Source organism: Mya arenaria, chromosome 14 (genome assembly GCF_026914265.1).
Source record: "Mya arenaria isolate MELC-2E11 chromosome 14, ASM2691426v1".
NCBI classification, from domain to species: Eukaryota; Metazoa; Mollusca; class Bivalvia; order Myida; family Myidae; genus Mya; species Mya arenaria.
The window spans coordinates 35,600,917-35,626,241 of NC_069135.1; the positions used below are offsets into that span (position 1 = coordinate 35,600,917).

The following is a 25,325-nucleotide window of genomic DNA, read 5'->3' on the forward strand; positions in this document are numbered from 1 at the left end:
GTAATGTTAGTGAGAGTAGTCTAGTGTTGTAGGTGTCCACCTCTCACCCAAGAGGTTTTGGGTTCGATCTCCACTAGGGTGAGACTGGTCTGGCGTTGTAAGTGTCCACCTCTCACCCAAGAGGTTGTGGGTTCGATCCCCACTAGGGTGAGGGTGGTCTGGCGTTGTAGGTGTCCACCTCTCACCCAAGAGGTTGTGGGTTCGATCCCCACTAGGGTGAGGGTGGTCTAGTGTTGTAGGTGTCCACCTCTCACCCAAGAGGTTGTGGGTTCGATCCCCACTAGGGTGAGACTGGTCTAGTGTTGTAGGTGTCCACCTCTCACCCAAGAGGTTGTGGGTTCGATCCCCACTAGGGTGAGACTGGTCTAGTGTTGTAGGTGTCCACCTCTCACCCAAGAGGGTGTGGGTTCGATCCCCACTAGGGTGAGGGTGGTCTAGTGTTGTAGGTGTCCTCCTCTCACCCAAGAGGTTGTGGGTTCGATCCCCACTAGGGTGAGACTGGTCTAGTGTTGTAGGTGTCCACCTCTCACCCAAGAGGTTGTGGGTTCGATCCCCACTAGGGTGAGGGTGTTGTAGGTGTCCACCTCTCACCCAAGAGGTTGTGGGTTCGATCCCCACTAGGGTGAGACTGGTCTAGTGTTGTAGGTGTCCACCTCTCACCCAAGATGTAGGTTTGATCCCTACTATGTTAACTTTCTTATGGCCTCTCAAAAAGGACACAGGACTGGTTTCAGTCCAGGAAACGGACTCGGCGAGATAGTCTATAAGCAGTCAGCTTTTGTCACAATGGAGCTAAAATAAATTTGTATATACAAACGTAATGTTGAGGTCAAATTTGACCAAATAAAACTAATAGGTTAAGGGTTGAACTTTGCATTTTATCTGCTCACCATGCAGATGACGTACTGGAAAACAGGTGAAGGTCACACAACTAAGTCTTTGATTACAGCCTTTTATTTTGTTACCGCTCCATATCTCCTTCACCCTTTAAGATATGTTAATGGAACCTTGTCCACGTGATCTCATCGGTGTTATCTATGGAAGTCCACCTGGAACCTCATTGGTTTGGGTCAAGGTCACAATTGGCCACTTGCACTCCTCTTCAATGTTTTGCTAGAACCTCATTGATTTGGGTCAAGGTCGCAATTGGCCACTTGCACTCCTCTTCAATGTGATGTGAGTAACCTCATTGGTTTGGGTCAAGGTCACATTTAGCCACCTACACTCATCTTCAATGTCATGCTGGAACGTCATTGTTAAGGGCCTAGGACATGCTTTCCTTCTCAATGTGCTGTGAGGAATATCAGCTGAAACATTGCTAAGGGTAAAGGTCACAGGTCCATGTTTGTGGAGTTTGACCACAAGATCTTTTCAATGTTAAACTCCTGTTTGAACCTTATTGTTAAGGGTCGAGGTAATATTTTTGGGGTCAGCGTTTGAGTCTTTCTTTTCGTTTACCCTCGATATTTCCTAACACGATGTTTATGAAACTTCGCTCGAACGTTTTACCCATGAAATAATTAATCTTCCCATGAAGGTGACGTGCACAGCTTTTTTATTGACTCCTATTTGTTATGTTGTGTCAAACTGCCTTGTTCATCCTATTTACTGCCATTGTGTCAAGTCCACACCATGGAAAATAGTGCGGACAGAGTAACGAGTGTTCTACCCATGCAGGCAGCGGGAAAAAACGACTATTTCCTGTTCTTAACATTTTATTTCATAATTAATTATAATTACATAAATCACTTATGCATAACAATGTCAACATTGTTTGATATTTTGCTCATATTTTAAGGCAACAAAGGCTTGTCATAAGCTTGCATATTAAACAATGATACATGCTCCCTTATTCTGCTTAATAAGCAATTTTATTACAGCTACATTGTAAAAGCAATAAAAAGGCAGGGCTAAATTGAGAATGATAGTATCTTTGAAATGTTCAAAAGTATTTTGAGCGATACACAATCGTTTTTGGTAATAAAATCATCGAAATATTACCATTAAAAGGACATGTTTAATGTATGATTCTGGCTTCTCATGCGTACAGAAAAAACACCTCGCAAACAAAGCTGAGACATACTAACACAGAAGATTCTAGAATAAATAATTTAAAGTACTGAGCTACACCATCGTACGCTGCATTTTTGATATGCAGTTACAAAGTCATTGCACTTTACTGAAAGTTTTGGTGTATACATGTAAATGTAGCCTAATGAACAGATGGGCACCAAATTCGAATTGCGCCAAATTCGAACATCACGCAAATCAATATGATTATGATAGAGGAACTAAACACATCTTGTATTGGGTCAAGAAGGCATTAACGTATATATTTGCGGTAAAACTGTTAAGATTATGGAAAGTAAAATGGTAAGTCTGTTGTAGTAAGATGACGTAGCAGAGTTCGGCTGTTGCCTTGACGACGATGACGTCACGTGATCCGGCGGTTGCTTGGTAACCCTGGGAACAGGTCGTCTGGTTGGATGCTGCGTTGGCTAGAAAATAATGTAATATGAACTCATAAACAATTCATTCTCTAAATCATTTATTTAAAGACTGTAACAGTTAGATGCCATGAAGTAAAATCTTAATGAGTAAGAATGGGCGGAGTGAGCGTAGCGAACGACCCCTTCATAATCATTGAATCTAACTTCTTTAGGTCATCTAACTTTCTTAGAATACAAAGCAAAATTTCAGCCTCGGAGTGTGTATGGATGAGTGGCATTAGGTGGTCTTTTAAACACCCGCGAAATTGGATACTTACTGATTAAGCCTAATACTTAAAATAATGATTATCTATCTGCAATTTCATTGGCAGAAAATGTAGTTGTATTTCATAAACTGGTTAAATACACAGTCTGAGTTCCCGTTGACAATGTTTATATCAAATTCCTGGAAAAATTCATAGACAAGCATTATATTAGTATTTCCGCTGACATTTGGAAACTAGCTCTACCCAAAACGGTATATACCAACCTCATAGATAGGGTAGTTGCAATTTCCGCTGCCGCGGACGACGGGCTTAACGAGAAGGTGGACGATCTCTGCCGCCTGCTCCCCGCACCCCTGACGGATGTTATTCTCGATACACCGCGTCACGGCAATCATCCGGCTGTAAAGAGGTCAAGGTCAGCGTGAGTGCGAGTCATTGCTGCATTTTATCCATACAATCACAATATCGAAAGTATATCTACATTCATTATAGGAAAAAATCTCAAGTGTTTAAACAATGCTTGTATATAAATCCAAATGTTATCAGTTCATGACTGTATACAATAATCGGGCTGTAAGGTCAAGGCCATATGACTTTCAAATAAAACATTCCCACACTGCTTCATCATGATATTGTTCGGTCGCATACGTGCGCCATAATGTAGAATGTCTTATAAAATTGGTAGGGTATGTTAAGTGGTTTCTCTATGTTTTCCAAATTAATGCAGTTACCAGCTTTCCAGCAAAAAATAACGTTAGTTTAAGGTTGTCTGAAGGTTGTATCTTGAGAATGTTATTGTAAAACGTTGACACAACGTTGTGACAACGTTAGTGCCTCAATTTATTTGCTACTATTTTCCACTAATTATCATTCAAATTATGAGTCATGGAATAAATATTTCAAAGCAAGAATCTTATCATGATTTGCAAGTTTTAAAATGAAATTGTATTGGTCCTTTTGTAAAACGCAATATCGAATTAAGAAAAATAAATCAATGTGTGTACATAGTCCTGATTTCTAATCTTAATCAAATATAATTTAACATTTATTATTATTATTTTATAATGATTTAGTGTTCTGAATCATGAACTTTTTTTATTGGTCGAGTGTGTAGAACATGTGAGTCTTGCGCGAGTTTGAGTACAATAAACTTAAATCATCCACCCAACCAGCAATATAACAGTAAAAGAACTTGCAAAACGTGAATACATTATCCGCTATGTGATGCTTATATTGTTACTATTGCATTTAATATATAAACAATAATAAAATTGGTTTTGTTTACCCAACAATCACCTGCTCGTAACAACGTTGTATGAAAGTTGTGTTTGGGTTGCCAAAATAACGTTGTCTCAACGTTAAGAAAACCTCCACATAACGTTCAAACAACGTTAAAAGTTAAAGTTGCTAAAACGTTGACACAACATAGTCACAACGTTATGTGTTTGCTGGGTTAGCCTGAGACGGATGGCGCCTAAAAGAGTGCTTTATGATCAATGCTAAGTAACTTATGAGCGTTTTGCCCAGACAACCTTTTCGCGCATTTAAGAGTGAATGTATTTTAACAAACCTTGCTACAAACCATTCTTTTGTAAGCCCAACTTCAATGTATGACAACTGTCAGATACAATTATTGTCATTAACTAATATTTAAAATACCAAACATAGAAAACAGAAATAAAAACTTGTTTTTTTTCCACACGAGTTATTTCAATTTTCAACAATTAGTTTGAGATATTTTATTCTTTGTGGGAAAAGCACAACCTAGCTTGTTGTATTTAACAGATTTTGTTATTAGTCCTTTAATGGTTCGTAACCAACTATCGAAATATTTAAAAACCACTTAAACATGACAAATTGTACAAGCAGATGCATTTCGTTTCAACTATATAGTCTAATTTCAAACATCAATCACTGAATCTTTCGTAACCAACACAGTTAAGGAATTAATTAAAGCTATGACTTTAAACGGTTAGTAGTTATTATAATTTTTTCGAGGAAGGCAAGCATTATTGCAATGAGTTCTAAAAAACATACCAATTTTCCCTTTGTTCAAAAGCTCAAATTATGTTCGAAGTTATAAAAATGGAATATCAAACACTTCGAAGAACTGCAGAATTGCAGTTTAAGTGTTCACCTGTCAGTGCACATATGCTAATTAAACAGTTGCTGTGCCTCGCCTCTCGACAACTTGACACAATTTAAGACAAGTATAGTTTCTGATATAATGTATAGATCAAAATATTGAATAAGAGGACACATTTTGTGAGAGCTTTATCATATCTTCCAGGACGTATTTAATGTTCAAAGTGCGCAACGGCTTTTGGCCACAATTGTTAAAATATGTTTATTTGTGAATGACCCCCCCCCCCCCCCCCACACACACACACACACACATACAAACAAACGCAACACACAAAGACTGCTAATACGGGTTGTTATCATCGTGACGCAAACTTTAAGTTAAAATCTCTCATTAAAAGCACACCGAATGTTGTACGTTAGTAAGACTTCGATGTATACCCCCCTCAACTGCACACACGCACACGCACACGCACACGCACACACGCACACACGCACACGCACACGCGCACGCGCACACGCACACGCACACGCACACGCACACGCACACACCTGCATAGTTCCTCCTGAGACACGGGGTTGAGATACTGGACGGAACTGTTGATCTCCTTGTCAAAACACCAGTCGGACTTGGAACCCCGGTCCGTGAAACAGTTCATGTGTTGAGCGTACACTGAAATCACGAAAACTAAGGGCTGTTACCATCTATTACAGTCAACGATGATGGTGTTATTCAACGAATGTCAGAGTGTTTTAAGAAACTAAACTCTTTCTTAAACTCTGGTAAAAGACCAAATGCTCTATAAACGGCATGGACTGCGCCAAGTTTCATTTAATATGGCGAAGAACTAATTATCTTTGTTTAAAGTCATATATATTTAAAGTTCATTGCCTTCCGACGGAGCATTTATGACGCAATTTATCACGTGGTATACACTCACTGATATATCTACATCCTACCATGCGTGCACGTTTTTGATGTGTTTGTTCTTTAAAAGAATGCATCAAACATGCGTGCACGTTTTTGATGTGTTTGTTCTTTAAAAGAATGCATCAAACATGCGTGCACGTTTTTGATGTGTTTGTTCTTTAAAAGAATGCATCAAACATGCGTGCACGTTTTTGATGTGTTTGTTCTTTAAAAGAATGCATCAAAAATGATAATAAATATGTATAGCATGTTAGTCAAGTTGCAAATCCTTGAATAAAAAAAAAATTAAAATGTAATTAGATGTATATTACATATTGCATACTTAAAACATTTAAAACCGCACCCATGGCAGACCTTTTTTATGCGTGCACTACTTGTATTAATGATGTTGCTTCTGATAATTGTTTCGTTTTAATTCATGAAATATGATCGCAAATGGATAGAGACGCAATTAAAATGCAAACAAATAAGATGTTCACCTGCAGTTTATGGTTGTAAGATACGCTCATTTACAGACCAACTGCTTCAACCATAACGTGTTGACAATGACGGTACATCAAGATATATTAAATGTAATCACAGTTCATGCTTAATTGCAAGAAAAAATATAAAGAATGAAGTCATCATAAACTGTCTTGATATACGACAAAGTGACATTAATTCAAACCTCATTTTTTATCTCTATTTGCTCAGAAAGATAATTGCATACAGTCAATATAAAATGTGTGTCTAGAAGGAAAGCAAAGGAAATGACGGAATGGGCGCCTCCGTCCGCCTGGTCACTTGTCAGAGGCTGTTTGTCGCAGGAGGTCAAAGTAATCCCATGGATCATACAACCATGAATCATTCAGAACTCCTCGGCCATTATTATCGAAAACAGCATCGGGTGTATGTCGGAATATTAGTAGAAGTAGTTCGTAATTTTTTGTATTAAATCATTAATTAATTGTAGTGTTTTGGCTTGTATTTGAAGATCTAAGTTTAAATTGATTGCCAGTGAAGTGTATTATTGCAAATATAATTAAGATTTCCAAGAGTTAGGTCATTAAGTTTAACTGCCAAATTGAAATAACTACGCGATCTACTTGCAGCGTAGTTAAAGTGTACCGACTTCTGACGTTGTTAACCGTCCATATACATCCGAGGTTGTTTTCGATAAAAAAAAATTGCCGAGGAGCTCCGAATGTACACATTTCATACATGATTAAGCGCACCATGCCAATGTTTTTGTCCCGTGGCGTGAACAGAATAATATGACGTCATGACACAATGCTTACGTTCATAGAGTCTGTGTGTGCGGCACAGGTCTGTAAGTTCCTGGGCGTCCGCATAGGCGAGTAGGGCCGCCTGAATTCTGGGGCGCGAGTCCGGACACTCCCGCAGGTACTCGTGCACGCAGTTGTACGACGCGATGTATGTGCTAAAAGGGAGGATGGTTAATATTCAATGAAAAATTGAAACATTCTTTCCGGTATATTCTGTATGCGTATTTATGAATTTGCTTTCAATGTTACACTACTATTAAAGTATGGATCAATTTATATAATAATATGATATTAATTAATAGAAACGTCTGAATTGTATAGCTTAAGTTCTCAGATGTATTGTTGCTATTGCTGTTGTTGATGTTGATGTTGTTGTTGTTGTTGTTGTTGTTGATGTTGTTGTTGTTGTTGTTGTTGTTGTTGTTGATGATGTTGATGTTGTTAGAAAGTAAGACGTGTTAACATCCGTACCTGCAGTAAGCTCTGAGTATTTCTATATCGATTCCGGAGAAGAGACGCCTGTCGCTGCGATCCACGGACGCTTTCTGGAGGTTGTAGTCCCGAAAGCAGCCCTGCGCGCGCAGCTCTACCCGATCCCCGGTCGGACACTCGCACACACACGAAGGCAGCGCGCATACTAAAACAGAGAGAGAGGTACAACTGTTTGATTTAAATACAAAGCGCCATACATGTCAGATGTATTTCATGTACCACATCTATAAATAGTGTCTGTTAGTTGGTGCCTGGCGATCTCGGATCAAATCTGAGAGATCTTGGCATTCGGAACTCCTCGGCCATTTTCAATCCAAAACAACCTCGGATGTATATGGACGGTTTACAGTGTCAGCAAACTTTACCGTTTAATTTCGCTGCAGGTAGATCGCGTAGTTATTTCAATTAAGCAGTTAAACTTTATGACTTAACTCTTGGGAATTATTTATTCAGTTAAACACTTCAATGGCAATCAATTCAAACTTAGTACAGTCGAACCTCGCTATGTCGACGTCGGATAAGTCGACTTTCCGGTTATGTCGACTTTTTTCCGGTCCCGAATTTATTCCTTCTTATTTTATATAAAAAATATGTAATTAATACTATTATCAATTTTTTTTAACGAACTCCTTCTACTGATGCACCGGCAAAAAATATACATCCGAGGTTGTTTTCGGTGGAAAATGGCCGAGGATTTCCGAAAGAGATCTTGGGTGAAATGCAGACATAAAAGACGCTCTTCATTCCATTACGCTGTCGTGTATACGCTTACATTGTTACATAAATATAAATGTTCGGGTGGCAATTAAACTCCTTAGATTATTTGTTCTTTATTCAATAAACAAGGAAGTAGGATACGACGTGTTTTATTTCAGATGTAACATCGTCGTCGTGTTTATCAATGAGTGGCAATTAACATGCCATTCATGTCATAACACAAGATAAAGAGAGGTGTATATGACAAGGAAACTCAAAGAGAACTTTCAAATGCTCGTCTCTTGAATTAAAACATATTGCGTCAAGCAATTCACAATAACTAACCACACCTAGTTCAGAAGACGCGCGAAAATATTCTTGATCTATGTGGTTAGAAAAGGGCTGGTATACAATATTGGTCTTAATTGGATCTAAGAACGATGTAGCTAATCGGATTACTTATGATTAATTACTGACCAAAAGAGTGAATGAAATCAACGATGTATGACCATTCAGATTAACGTAAGTTGAATATTGAATATCACCCCCGGAGCAAGACTTTGTTGGACGGTATATACCTAATTCATTCCTACAAGCACTACCTGGCTACTTCATCGTGGATATTTGGATATACTATTTTTTTTTATAAATAAACTTTGATATTTAATGATCACTGTAATCCTACAGTCTCACAGATTGACCGTTTTGACAAAAAAAAATTGTCTCAGAATGAGATGATTTTTGTATCAATGCCTTCAATTTAATTATATAAGGTAACTCGCAATAGAACAGATCTCAATTGTTTGAGAACATGTCGAAAAAGATCACTTTTCGCATAAAGCGTTAGTAACGCTTTTAATATTAAAATATCAAATTTCGAACGTAATTATAAGGAAACTGCGATGTAATCCGCAGTTTTATATCATTGGTTTCCAGAAATCAACTCTACACTTGGTTCATTCAAAGACAAAGCATAAAAAAGGCTGTCAAAACGTGCAATCTATGAGAGTGCAGCTTTAAACAGATTCATAGAAGATCTAGCATCATCGCAGGAAAAACCAGTGTGGTGTCTGGAATATTTGCTTACCGCTTTGTATGAATTAACTAATAATTATGTAATTAATGACATTTTCGTTAATGCCTGCACAAAGCTACCATCTGTAAATGACACTGTCACTTGATTTTATTGCACACACGGATAAAGTAGGGCTATAACCCACATTTATATCTGGCAAACATGGTCTTAATTTCAGCACCCCCTCTGGGCGTTCTCATCTTGCATTTTTATAAATGAACAGGGTCGTTTTATTGTTACCTACATCATCGTTATATAGTTATTTGCTTACAGTTTGGTATGCATATTAACTCAGAGTGAAATCTCTATCATACTTAACATAACAGTCGAGTATTAAAACGGATGGTACCGGTACCGGGTTTTACACTTTTATTGTACTGGGTTTTGTTAGCTAAAAGCGCCGGGAATTAGACGTTTACGAGATCATGGCGGGAGATATAGCCGTGAACTGATTGCTTCACCAGCCCCTGCACGGGTAATCAAATGGCAAATTGGAGTTGCAGGACAATTTGTAGCTTGATATTGATGGTAACTGTTGCAATTATTTGGAATATAGCAATGGTATCTTTATAATATATTTTGATTATTAAGAGATGGGTGGACACATATATTTCTGATGTCAGATATAAAAGAGAGTTCGAGAACTTCACAAGGGGTTGGTGTATTTAATCTTAGGCCATACAAGATCGTGTCTGTGTTAAACGTCCGCGAACGGATAGGTTTCTGGCTTCCCGATCGAAAGAAACAACACATTTTATAGGATCGGGGAGTATTGGTCCCAGATAGGATCAACAATCGTGATGGATATCTTTAATCCCCCTTTTCTATAATTGATGATTAGTGAATACAGAACACAAATGCAAACAACATGATTGATCTCTATAGTATTTTTGGCCTTTGATGTCAGTCAATGATGAATTCTGTGTGATTCCCATGATCAAAACACTTAAAATAAAGTTTGATTTGAACTCATTTTGCAGTGAAAATATATAATTTATATTAAAGTTAAGTATTCCCGCTTGGCTCGAATTTTTGGAGGCTCGATGTATTTTTAACGGTCCTTGGCCTTGAAGTTCGAGCCAAGAGGGTTCGACTGTGCTGTGTATTCGCTTTTTTGCTTTAGAAAGACAACAATCTAAAATCATATCTAATATACACTTTACCATATCTGTTAGTGAGATCGTGCACTTTTGTCAGATTGGAAAGACAGTTGCCTCTAGCCTATGAGGAACCTGTTCATTAATGAAACCTGGAAGCCGTTTTCCGCACCGTCAACGTCCGATAATCTGGGAATAATTTATCCACGAACAGCTGGAAATTCCCCGTAAATCACGACAATAAACACAAAACCTGTCTAAAATCATCAACGACTTCTTCTCTCTCTTTGACGACTCATAAGTTTTGTATTTTGTATCCAAAAGCAAACCATATATACTTCAATTATTTGCCAGTTGAATTTTAAAGATGCACTCTTACTCCCAAATAAAAATACCACAATTAATACAAATGTTTTAATATACCAAAAAGGATGAATAAATATCGAAAACAATGGTTCTTATGAGGCTTCCGAGTTTAATTTGAAAGAAAGGTACAGAAAAAAATGATATATCTACCTTATGAGACTAAAGTAGATCACTGATAGTAAATCTTTTAGCACTCACCAGTCATTTAATATTTTTGCGTTTTCAGCTATTTAATACACGGTTACAATCTTATTATCAGTATTTACAATTTTTCATAAATGTATTATTTAGTGATTTGTTAAAGGGTTTTCACTCAAAATATATGTTTGTTATACATGTGTATGAATTGTATTAATTTAGAATAAGAGTGTCACTTTAAGTCAAGCCAATGAGATAATAAGTTTAATAACCATGCCGTCTGCAGTATGTTGGGGTTTTCACAAGAACAAGGTCACTCGATTAATGTTATATGGGAATTTCACTTCGGAATCTATTTCCACAGCGGAACAAACTTGGAAAAACAAATAATCAGCTTTTTTCTTGATGAAAAAAGCGAAATCATCATGAACCAGACCAGTCTCATATATTTGACATATATAGCAGTTATTAATGCCATAACGCTATAATAACAAGATCGCATTTGTCAGTGGACATAAACTCATCACATTACAGCGGTCCCTAAGCCGGTGATTTACGGCGTTGGCTGGCCCGGGGTGAACCCTCTCCGCCATCACTCACCGTCGACAGAGGACCGCTGGCTGACCCTTACATGGGGCATGATGGACAGGACGGCATGAATAGGCGGAAAATGGCCATACACAGATTGGAGACGCAGATATATGAAGGTCTATGACAACCTTTATTGTTGATGACCATTTTTCTTTGCATTCATTGAATGGCTTTGATGAAAACATGGGTTTTTGCCCATAAAGCTATCAGGAGATCTCATGTAGATGTGAACCATTTATTTTTTTATGAATTATGTACAGTACGAGAACCAGATTTTGTACGCCTAATCAGAAATAATGACATTAAAATTAATAAGAATTCTACGAACTGATTGTAAACAGCACTCGAGTTTGTTAAACAACCCACTTAAGTCTCTCCGATGGTGGTGGTTCAAACGACTCTTTCTGCGCCCGACAATTACGTGGTCATAAAAGATAATATGCAATAAAATATGCAGTCAATCAACCAAATTCAATCATATAACACGTATTGCCAGAATCTAGACACACATGGTTACATAGAAACACTTTTTAACGTATAAACCATACTTTATGTACGAAACATTCACTAGTGGTTAGACATAAAACTGGTGGCTGAGGTTGTATTTAAATGTATTTACGTACGTGTACAAAGTATCATACGGTTTCCATCAGCGTTTATCATTTTTTATCTTTAATTCTGTCAAATTGCTCGTGCCAACAAAACAAGTAAAGGATCTTCATGCGGGTTTCAGATACATTTCATCACTTTTATCAACTAGAGATTTTGAAGTTTAAAATTCGATTAAACAGCTTGTTGATATTTATATGTGTTTTCTTTTTTTCAATAAAGGGGGCGTAACTCGCGAACTACTATATACATAGCTGTGACCCTTGCTACAAATGTGCATATTGCGAGTGTCAATACTTTGAAATCCATTGACTAGCATACAAGCGCTTACGCTGACGTAATTTCATAAGTGAACGTCAACAGTACGTCATTTTCGTACGAAGTGATCCGTACAGTGTGAGTTATGTTTATTTGCTATGTAAAAATTTATTGTTTTATGTGTGATTAAAAAGTAATATGTGTACAGTTCTGTAGAATATAGTTTTTGCTGTAGTTTGATGCAATTTTATTTATTTATTTTTTGTCAAAAACTGACAACAGTACAAAGGCAGTCCGGGAACTTTTTGACTGCACCTCATACTTTGACTATTTTTGAGTTATGAAGGTTAAGATTTTTGCACAATTTCGACTCTGAGGCTAACCATAACTAAAGCTATGACTAGCAAAAGATTGACGAAATTAAGCAGATGTTCATTAGAAATAATTCTTGTAGATTCCACATTAACATTTTATTGAGAAAAATCTCAACAAACATGAGAAAAATCTCCACAAACATGGACGCCTGCAGGGAGGCACGGGCGAGACCGACTTGTCATTTTCTGGTTTTAATCAAGGCTTATATCAAGAGAGAAAAACATGTTCCAGGCAACCTATCGCAATAAAGAGGTTATCTTTGGGGTTATATTGTAGTTGACGGTAAAGATGCACTCTCACACAATGACAGTTTTGACTTTTCTTTTAATTTTTGTCTTATAGTAAGCTGTTTTTGGCATCAATGCCTTCGATTGAGACATATAAGAACACTTAAAATAGAACAAATCTCAAGTTGTATGGAAAACTGACGAAAAACCCAGTTTTCTTAAAGCGTTAGTAATGCTTTTAGCCATAAAACATCAATTTTCGAGCGCACATATGAAAACTGCGGTCTGATCTTTTGTTGGCAATCTTTATCACTGGATTCTAGACATTTACGCAAAATTGGCTCATTCCAATACAAAAAAGAAACAAAAGTCAAAATGTTTAATCTGTGAGAGTGCAGCTTTAATTAACAATCAAGTTAATGTGAAGCCACTGCCACAGGTCTGGTCGTGACATTTTGTTCGGTGCAATATCAAAACTCTGAGATAATGCGAAATATTTTTCTTTTACTATGTTAGATGTAATCTCTGAATAACCAATTATTTCAAACATAATTTGACCTTGACGTGAGATCGAGTTACTGCCAAGTGTGTCGCATACACTCAGTAACGACACTCGACTGAAATCGAATTAAAGACAATATTCGTTAAACTCTTTGGACATATATCGGCATACGTAAAATATTTGCCACAACTTCCTAAGGCAATGTGTCTACTTGTAGTTCCTTATTCCATTAATTGTACAAATGCTTTTGCTGAACCATACAAAGTAGAAAAACGCATTATATTGACCTTGGCCTTGGTAAAAACGCCATTACTGTGCTAGTCAAGCCAAAGATAGGAGTTTTGATACACAAATCTGTATTCTAGATATTTTAAACGAGAGCAGTAAGGCGGTACCAAATGCTGACACAATGGTATACTGGTTTAATTAAAGATGCACTCTTACTCCCTGCTTAGATTTACCACAATTAATACGATTGTTTTAGTATACCAAAAGGATGAATAAATGTCGTAAACAATGGTTCTTATGAAGGATACCGAGTTAAATTTGAAAGAAAGGTGCAGAAAACACGGTATTTCTACCTTAAGAGACTATATAGTAGATCACAGTAAATCTTTTAGCACTCAACAATCATTTAATAGTTTTGCGTTTTCAATATTTATGCGAAAAGCTACAGAAACAAGCACAGTAGCAAAAAGTGTAGACATAAACCCGGTTTAATGGCACTTGGTAAACGCCAAAGACATAGAACAACTTTAAAAAACACGGTTATAATATTGTTATCAGTAATTAATATGTTCCATAAATGTAATATTTAGTATAAGTAGTTAAAGATGTATTACTCAAAACCATGTTTGTGATACATTCGTATGCGTTGATTTTAAATAAGAGTGTCACTTTAAATGGCCACCACAGTACGCCCCTCGGACAGAGGCAGAATACCGACTACATTACTTCTTTAACTGACGGCTGCAGGGCACTGCACAAAATTGCAGAATACCGACTACATTACCTCTTTAACTGACGGCTGCAGAGGCAGAATACCGACTACATTACTTCTTTAACTGACGGCTGCAGGGCACTGCACAAAATTGCAGAATACCGACTACATTACCTCTTTAACTGACGGCTGCAGTGTCACTGCAGAAAATTGCAGAATACCGACTACATTACTTCGTTAACTGACGGCTGCAGTGTCACTGCACAAAATTGCAGAATACCGACTACATTACTTCTTTAACTGACGGCTGCAGTTTCACTACAAAAAAGGTAGAATACCGACTACATTACTTCTTTATCTGACGGTTGCAGTGTCACTGCAAAAAATGTAGAATACCGACTACATTACTTCTTTATCTGACGGCTGCAGTGTCACTGCAGAAAATTGCAGAATAGCGACCACATTACTTCTTTAACTAACGGCTGCAGTGTCACTGTAGAAAATTGCAGAATACCAAATACATTACTTCTTTCGACCGAGTCATAATGCTAATAATATATGTATAATAATATCTCTATAACACAATACAGTGTTAGCTTTTTATCTTATCCCAAATTTCTAAGAAGTTTGGAATCAAAGTCCCACAAGTTCTGCATTTCTTGCAAGCTTAATTATAAAGCCTGCCGTGCGTTGAACAACACTGGGTTTTTTGTTTATCCTATTTTCAAACTTTAAAGAAGATTTATAAGTTGGAGATAATCAACTTGATCAACGGAGTTAACATGATAAAAGAAAGGCAAACCTTGCTAATTAATGGCAGATATAGTCGGAGAGTTTTTATTAACTTGGTTGGTAAGCTTTGTTGCCCTGATGCAACATTTTACTAATTGCCCAAAAGTCAAACAACGCGCTGTAATTCGTCAGTCAGATTGAAGATAAGCAAGCAGAATCCTTGGGAACTACAGAAATCGTCACCTTTGTGCAACCATTCAATAACTGCACATAGAAATCAGGGGCGGGTCCAGAAATTGACGTTAGAGACGGCGTTGCTTAGAACCGAAAATATATTGCATAAACTAATTGCATTAACAATGTGTAGTCGGAAATGGTGCTTTGTCTCCTTCTGTCTCCCATATTGAAATTAGAAGTAAACTTGGACGATTTTAGAGGGGGCGCGCGACGGGTGTGCCCCCTCTTAACCCGCTAGTGGAAATATGAGCAGTTATTGAGTTTCAGCATTAAATTGACCGTAACTGGTCAGGGACATAGCTTGACTAAACTAAAATTGAGGCGCACTGTTAAGGTGTTGACGAGGGCCTATTTTGGCACATTGTGATGTGTCGTAATGTTTGACAAATTTAAGTTGAAAGTACTTTACTTGGACTATTCGTAGCACATAATGAGCCCATTAGGTTAATTATAACCCATATAATAACCCGACTTCATCAAGCGCACACAATTTAATTAATTAAGACACGTTACCTTACAAATACATGTATGCATTTAAATTAACAGTGCACCTAAATTCATTGAAAAAGAAAGAAAATCCAACCGCAGAATTCATTATGTCCTTGCCAAAAATGATCATTCAAAATCTTAAATTGCACTGGTGTGAATGGGAAACTTTGAACGACGTTAATTCATTTATTATCAGAAATCTTGGGGAAGGAAATGTATAACATATCGCATGAAAATGTAATGATTTCATTTAGATCATTAAGAACAGATATTAAAGAAATTTATCAGTTTAGTCTCTATTAACATCAAGAGGATAAAAATTGTTATATAAACATTAGGGACAATAATGTATCATTGATAGAGATTTGCCCATCAAAAAATACGCGTTCGTAATAACCAATAATAATAATCGGAACACCTCGGCCATTATTCGACAAATCGAAGCTTGCCGGAGAAGGCCGAGTTGTATGATTGATAACCAAGTATAAATTCGTTTTATGAAAAAATATGATAGAACATGTGAAATAAATGTAGGCATCAAAAAATATACTGAATCTGTGCAGAAATGTTTCTGCTTTAAGTAAAACGTGAAAGAAAAGTCTTGTATTGGATATATTTGTCTCTCAAAACCAACACAGTTTCGCTCTGTGTGGGCTGAATGGTCATAACAAAACTGGCGTCGAAAATTAAGACGAATAGCCGCCAAATTGACCATTGGAGCAGATATTTTGGAGTGGACACTCGTGTTGTTTCGATTCTTGGAGTGGACACTCATAGTATGTCTGGCCGAAGAGTCTGGATGCAAAATTATGATATATGGCTGTTGTTTGCTGATGATAATGTGCTTTTAATGTCAGAATCTGATAACTTTTCGGTGCTTTACACTAATAGGGGCCATATGCCGATCCTGAAAGGTTATCTGTACATATGATCATCCAGCCATTTATACCAGCCCTTTGTCCCAACACAATCATGTCAAACCCAAGGATGAAAAAGCCAAATGCCTGTCCAACAGATGACCGCAAGTCAAAACATATACCTATTTAAAGCTGCACAGATTGATCGTTTTTTGTTTTGTTTTTTTTGTTTGTTTGAATTAGCCATTTTTTACGTAACTGTCTGAAACCAAAGATATTACAGATCGCAGTTTATTATATTTACGTTCGAAAATTGATGTTTAATACACGGCTAAAGGCGTGTCTAACGCTTTAAGAAAAAATGAAATTTCGGTGGTTAACCAAGCAATTGAGATATGTTCTATTGTGAGTTATCTATTATGACTGAATTAAAAAACATTGATGCCCAAATCAGACGATTCTGCAATCAGAAAAATATAACTGTCAAAACTGACAATATGTGAGAGTGCAGCTTTAAATGCATTTATTTGAGTTTCTAACAAAAAATAAAATAAAGAGTGAAAAAAGCCATTTTTGCTTCTTTTTCTTTCTTTTTTTTACTTTAGTTCAGGACTGAAACAAAGTGCGTCTTTTCTTGTACTTTTAGCTAAATATCGCAGTGTAAAAATGAATTTAAAAATAAGTTATTTTGAAAGAATTCAATTAAGTTGTCCTCCTGTGTACCCTTTAAACTCAATTAAAAAAACAGCAACGTATCATTCCATTCGAACACTATTTTGCCAGGAAATCTGACAGTCTGTAGGATTTTATAGAAATTTAATCGTTCGATCGATGATACTCCCCTGTTTGAGATACAGTGTTTGCATAATGGTACAGGAACATGAAAATTCAATTTAGGTTTCCCTCATATTGTATTTTCAAATGTACATTTTAAAACAGCCTTATATTTCCCCCCGAATGAAAAATCTATGTTTAACCGGGATTTCGAATGCATTTAATTATTAATAAAACCAGGTCGTTACGCTAAATACGTTCAATGTGTCGCCTGACTAGAATGAGTATAAAGGTTTTACTGAAAGCTTTAAAAAATACACGATTTTAAACAAATCCTGACTGAACAGTCTGAGCCTACGGCCAAATAGCAACAACTTCATACAGATAGCCGTCAACATAATTATTTTTTGTATTGTCTGACTCGTGGCAGACAGAGTAAATGATAAATAGTTTCCCCGAACGTCCAATATTGTGGAAACCTACCACAATGAGCAGCAAGTATTATAGATGAATAGGATCGACACAATTTGTTTTGGTGTTTGTTTTAACACAGAACTGTCCTGAAGTTTGGTCTCTAACATCCGTATTATAGTCAGATAGAATCGACACAATTTGTTTTGGTGTTTGTTTTAACACAGTTGCCTTGCAGTTTAGTCTCTCTAATATCTAGCAAGTTCTTTAAGGAGGATGTGGGGCAATGATACACCAAATTGATATTGGTTTTTAGACAGTGTCGTTTCTATGGTCTTTGATAAATGACGACGCCTGTCTTATGCACGGAAGTCCTGACATCTGAATACCTTTAAAGATGCACTCTTACTCCCCAAAAAGAAGCACCACAACTAATTCAAAATTGTTTTAATTTACCAGTGGTTATTATGAAAGATACCGTGTTTAATTTGAAAGAAAGATGAAAGAAAAACTGTATTTCTACCTTATGAAACAATAGTTGATCACTTTAAACCTTAAAATACTCACCAGTCTAAATGACTAAGGGTGCGTTTTATCTATTAATTGCATGGTTACAATCTTGTTATCAGTATTATATTTTCCATAAATGCATAATTTAGTAAATAGTTAGAGGTTTATTACTCAACATTTATGTTTGTTATACAATTTTACGTATTGATTTTAAAGAGTTTCATTTTAATTGTTTTATGGCGTGCCAACATTGTACAGATGGTGTGAAATAAAACAGACCTCGAAGGGTTATATCTCACGTCATAAATAAACATTTATTAAACAATTACAACTACGCCGACAGCTCAAGCTGTCTGTCTTGACAGAACAGGCCTTGTCATCAGCGCTGACAAATGCGGTCATTTTTTTCAACACCATATGAATAATTACGAATATCCAGTGGCGGGAAAAGCAACATATTTCCACTACATGTTAGGCTGCAACAGAGTACTAATTGAGCTTTTTATTTGAACGAATATTGCAACGATATATACAAAACTTGACCATCAAATTCGACAAAATATAGCAAGATTAATAGGAGGCTGTATACAGTGTTGCAAAATGGGTTTCCTACATTCCCCTTATATCCGTAAATATATTAACCTTATCTCGGTTGTTTTTCAAACGTTTAGAAACCCACCTGGCAATGTAGCCTAAAACTCGTCTAGTTTTTTTAATAAATAGTTTTGCTATAACTGACTAACAAGCTTATTAAGTTGATTTTCTGTATTTTAAAAATCAAATACTATATGCTATAACATCTGACCCCGACAGCCGGGATCATAAGTTTAAATTTTCATTATATCATATTATGCCATGACCACCTCTACTCACATGTATGATTATGTAGTTGGACATAAATAAATTTGTAGGCTAGTCTTGTAAAGGGCCAAATATATAGCTTCATTCATAAATGATAGTGCCTAAAAATACATGTGGTTCTGGTAACCAGATTTTATCTAGGAAAAAGGTGCCGACCCTGCAGTTTTTTTTAGTCAGTTTGTAAAAAATAAAATAAACTTTTTAGTGTGTGTGTTCTTATATATATATATATGTATTTTAAAACCTTAGAAACGTTAAACAGAACATTACTTTTATACCATTCTCCAGTGATGACAATAACGTTCTAGAATAAAGACTAATAAAAATAGAACATAAAAAAATGAAAAGCCTACCTACCCCACCTGTTTTTGAAAAAGATGTTACCCTAACCAAACTATAAAAAATGGCCTAGACTTGTTAATGGCCCAAACTATAGTTTCATTCATGTATAATAGAAGATGTTTGTTTACAGATTTAGCTGAATACTACGTGACATACTTTGCAACAATCCTTTTCTCATAAAAGACGTAAAATACAAGTATGTGTTAATTAAGCGCATCATTAAGTGAACCACTTTGAGAATAATTATGTTATTCTGCAGGGGAGGCACCCCACGTCAGAGTGAGACACGCGAACCCGTCAGTGCTTGGCTTGGCCCCCGTCCATATATCGTCTTACACAAGTGATTTCACAAATTAATATGTTCGATCGGTGTGCCAGATGAGTTCATTAGGTTAATCGATCCCACTGCGGTATTGTTTTACGACAAGTCAGAGAGATAAGGTCAAGTGATAATGTTCTAGGGGTCCCCCTGATCAACCGATAGTCATTCCTCGCCTGTACGTGGGCTGTCCCTATACCCGTTCCCCTGCCAGATAGTTGGAATTATTGTTTAATTCCTCTTAAATTATGATGGCGTGGGCACTAAGTCCTGTCTTATAAAATGCATTGACAAATAACATTAGAAGTAAGAAACAAAACTACTTATAAGTCATCGCTTACTACGCATTTAATCAGCTTCCACTCTATTTCGTTTGTTAGCCTACGTGAAATTAATCTATACATTACTAGTCGACACTATGTGTTTCTACAGCATGTAACATACCATTACATTATTAATGAATTCTTTTATTAAAAATTAAGAATTAACATCATTACTTTATTGTGTATCACGGGGCACAGTTTGTCAAATTATTGGTATAAACCATGCATATTAAACATGTACCGTGTTTTATTGCACTCAACTAAGTATATATATATAAGTTGCATTTTCTCTTAATAAACGTTCATTATATAGCTAATTAAATGCTCGGTAATTCTGACTCAAAATTCCAATGATTTTGTCTTGTTTGTTATGTGTATTGCATACTCGGTAATATTGCCATGTTATGTAATTATGCTATACTTGTAATAAAGACTAACTATACATGCTCAAGTTAACAATAAATGTTATGTTCTATTCTGTTCTGCTCGGTTCTGTCTTAAAATTGATTACCCCAGAATTAAAAACTTTTAAAGTTTTCTACGAAATCATTTCAACAGAAAATATTTAGTATTGTTATGTATGCAAATGATTCTTAGAAGACAGATTGGTATGACATGTTAATGACCGTGTAGGTTTTTCAAGTTATAAATCAAGCTAAACTAAAAACTTTTTTCAGCAGGTATTTGAATTTCAATGCTTCATGCGACGTCCTTTTTACAGTCTCGCACACATACAATTTCAACATTGTGTCAACGTCACAGTTAAAGCTGCACTCTCACAGACTGACAATTTTGACATTTTTTTTTGTCCTGGATTGACCCAATTTTGGCGTAAGTATCTGGAAACCGTTGATATAATACTAGTGACATAATATGAGATCGATTTTTTTTTAATATTTACGTTCGAAAATTGAAGTTTATTGGCTAAAAGCGTTAGTAATGCTTTAAGGATAATGAGTTTTTCGGTATAAAACATCCGTTTTCGAACCTAAATATGATAAACTGCGATCTGTTATTTTGTCGGCAGTCTTATATCACTTGTTTCCAGCCAATTAATTAAATATTGGCTCATTTGACCACACAAAAATGAAGTTGTTTAAGTATTCCATCTGTGAGAGTGCAGCTTTAAGACCAAAACAACGATTTTACGAATAACCCAAATTTTCTAAACGTCATTACTCATTAGGGTAGACACGATAATAAACAACGTCGTACTTGAATGAAATAAAAGCCAACAATGAGGGCGGTGCAGATTTTTCTTCATGACAAGGGGGAGGGGTGGGGGTGTCTTATGCGCGGTGCCTGGGAGATGGTTTCAGTCTGGCTTAATAAGCTATGAACTTAAGCTACTTTAAATTAATACCTCTCTTAAACTAAGGAATGTATGAACATTTATCTTACGGCAACACGAAACTGTTTGAAAATGTTTACATAGAATGAAGCTAAAAGTTGAAAAAAGCAATAAAACATGAATGGACCCAAAAGCATAAAGATTTGAAAATTGTTTAGTTTTTAAAGCTGAAAAGAGAAATCGTTATCTTAGTATCAAAATCAATTAAAGTAATGGATAAATCATGCAATATCAGCGAAAGTATGTTTGATTTAGCGTTTTTGGAGTGATTTATTCCCTCTTGATATTGACCCATAATGAGTTGGCGTCTCTAAGTGAACTACGAAATCAAATGTTTAAGCATTTGAACAATATTTAGCAACACAGTTCAATTTTTTCCAAGTGCTTCGTAATCTTGTTTCTTCGTTTATTTACCAAAGTATCAATAGAAAATGAATAATAGCCCCGTGTGCCCACACAACATGAACTTATTATACGCCATTTATAATCAAGGTTTCTCTTTATAGTGAAAGAAACCTTTTATTTTCTCAATTTTATTATCCATTTATCTTTTATTTTATTTACACAACATTTAAGTTTCGTTTAGCGCTTTATCAATTCCCATTCAAACTTAACTTAGATAAAGAAAAAGACATACGAAATACCAGGGGAACAGATGAAAAAGTTCTCTCTTTTTTCCATTTCTATAAATTGAAATTGACTGCATAAGATAACATCAGAATTGCATCCCAGTAATACAAATATTTCCATTAACTTCTCATTAGTACGATATGAGCACCCTTTTAAGTTGGTTAAATAGCGATTGAATAAAGTGATAATCGTCTACTTACCGACATATATTACGACACTGAGTCGACAAATTGTTAATATAGACCTCAACGAAACATTATTATCCACATTTAAAATATATCTGTACCGTCCTTCAGATGTCATGTTCCTATACTTTAAGACATGTATATCCACATTATTTCCAGGGCTCTTTTTAAAACAAACTTTGATATGAAGTTGCTGTCTTAATGTTTATAGCAGCATGGCTGTTTATTTAATCCAACTCATTGATAGAAATGATCCACTCAGTCTCCTAGAATATTTCGTCTGCCTTTCAAAAACTATCGTCTGCTACCGTGCACGCGCGAGTGTGCTAATGGTAGTGCTCGTTCCTTTTTTTCGCGTGAGCTGTAACCATCCGTCCAACCAATCACAGGTTCACGCTGTAAATGAAAACTAATTCCACTGCTTGATTGCGCGTAATGATCCACGGCAAGGTTTATTTCTCGTTTTCATAATGGTAGATCTTTTGAAGATAATATTAAAAGGCATAAGGCGGGCTGTCAAGTGGTTTAAATGTTAGTTTATGTATTGTCGGATTTTAAACACTTTAGACAAGCGTCCTACTTCAAACTCACATATCAAACGTCAGCGTGAGCCTTACGGTATGACGTTAATTAATTTCCATCGCATGTAAATCAGATATGGTAAACAACAAAATTCTTGGCGACGTGTTTTCCATTAATATTCCAAATGTAGAGAAGCAACTGACATTGAGAAATGAATACGATTTGATATTAATCACAAATAACGTCCAATCATATTTGAATCACACACAAATCTATATTGCTAGAAACAGGGGCGTATCTAGGCGTACTCCAGTACGCCCGGCCGTTTTAAATGAATTTCGTTTCCGGCCCCCAAAAGTTCTTAAAGACGCACTCTTACTCCCACATACAATTAATACTTATGTTTTAATATTCCAAAAAGGATGAATAAATGTTGAAAACAATGGTTCTTATGAAGGATATCGAGTTCAATTTGAAAGAAATGTGCATAAAATACAGTATTTCTACCGTATGAGACTATACCAGTAGAAGATCACATTAAATCCTTTTGCATTCACCAATCATTTAATATGTTTGCGTTTTTAGCTATTAAATACCCGGTTACAATCTTGTTATCAGTTATGATTTTTTTCCATAAATACATTATTTTGTTAGTAGATTTAGGTATAATACTCAAAATTTATGCTTGTTATACATGTGTGCTTATTGATTTTCGATGAGAGTATCACTTTAAAGTTTGAAATCAGAAATACAAATCAACGGCCAGTAGAGTTAAATATAATATAACGTAATTTCACTGAGCTTAGGCGTTCAGAATGCTTAAGGAACGGTTCCTTTATATCTGTATTTTATATTTTTCTAAACTTCCCTTCGAGAGGGGACACTCCTGTCGCTACCAGCCGATATTTCATGTTGAAAAAAAATAATGAAATACCTCTCATTGAAATCGTCCAAGTATACTTTTATATCAATATGGGAGAAAGTAATAGAATACGCTCACTATGAGCTATCTCCGACTTCAAATTGTTAAAATGTTCTTGAGGAAGTAACTCCAGATCAACATGCAAACAGTTTATGCCAAATATGTTCGGTCCTGGGGAGGGGCGCATGTCAAAAGGCTGCGACCATAATTTAAGCCCCCCTCTAACGTCAATTCCTGGATCTGCCCCTGGCAAGAAACACAGCGAACGGGGAAGATCTTTCATATATCTTACGACATCAAACCAACCGACAAGACGAGTCCCGGTTGTAAACAGCCCTAAGCCGATTGTACCCTGCAAAACATGGGGATTATGAAAAATCAAGTTAAAAGTAAACAGTGATATACGAGATGAGCAAACTTTTAAACAAACACGGTCCTGGTCAGGTCCTTATCTGAAGTACCCTGACACCGCGACCTCCTTGTCAACGCTGAGAGTCATCGCGCTGTTAGCCATCCTCGCGCATTTTACGAAGGACAGAGCTGACGTAATTGACCTAACAGAGATCTTTGGGCGATTACGCAAAACTTTGTTAAAGTTGACAATGTTGTTTGCGGCATTGTTGTTGAATTTTAAACGTGAACTATTTAATGATGTGCTTATATGTTTGAATAAAGCAAGTACAGCTGAAACAATTGTGTCAAATCCAGTCAGGGGTTCTGCAGATCACAAGTGTATCTTATAACAGACAGACAACATTAACCTCATTGTACACTTTGTTTTCATATTTGTATTTACTATGTGCCTGCATAAAGCCTCGTTATATTTAGCACTTATAATATCCTCATGTTTGTAAACTCTGTTTGCATTGAGTGTATTCATGAATAAACTTTGAACTTTGAAAACTTATAAACTTCCAGAGCAGTAACGATTTGAAAGTTAACAACGACGACGTTAACAACGTTGTTAACTTCAACAAAGTTCTGAACAATCGGCTCAATAAGTAAAAGGTAAAAAATCGCGTCACATATTTGGGCTTGTAAGCGGGCTTCTAAAGACACTCACAGAATAATATGAATGTATCAAATAAATATTAAAATATGATTGTTTCACCAATTTCCATTGTCAAGGCCATGCTCTGAACTCCCCACCATACTTTTACGCCTAACTCGTGTTCATGATTTCCAAGAGTCAAAATTGCCGTGGCCCACGCCTATGATGAAGGGTATTATGTCCTAGATCTGTACAAACAAATATAGAGGGAGAGATTAAAATACCTCTTTTAAACTTTAACATCCATATACCTAGACAACGATAAACGTGGTCATGACAAAATTTTAAGAGTTTAAAACTGCCGTAAACATTGATTATTAGGGCCGATTGTAAGAAACTTAACAAATTGTTAAAGTTAACAACGTTGAAAACGTAATCGTTGTTAACTTTGAAATCGTTACTGCTCGGAAAGTTTACAATAGTGATATGCAGTTTTTCTAACAGTATTT

General features: G+C 36.1%; 1 protein-coding gene across 1 annotated transcript; it reads right to left on the reverse strand.

Moving 5' to 3' along the window:
- Positions 1–1,703: 1,703 nt before the first annotated feature.
- LOC128217768 (uncharacterized) lies at positions 1,704–22,959 on the reverse strand. The gene is made up of 6 exons (XM_052925140.1): positions 22,397–22,959; positions 7,466–7,631; positions 7,007–7,149; positions 5,351–5,471; positions 2,980–3,115; positions 1,704–2,498 (listed from the first exon to the last, which is right to left on the reverse strand). Exons 1-6 carry the CDS (start codon positions 22,497–22,499, stop codon positions 2,313–2,315), a joined length of 855 nt encoding a protein of 284 aa, XP_052781100.1. The 5' UTR covers positions 22,500–22,959; the 3' UTR covers positions 1,704–2,312.
- Between the last annotated feature and the right edge of the window lie 2,366 nt (positions 22,960–25,325).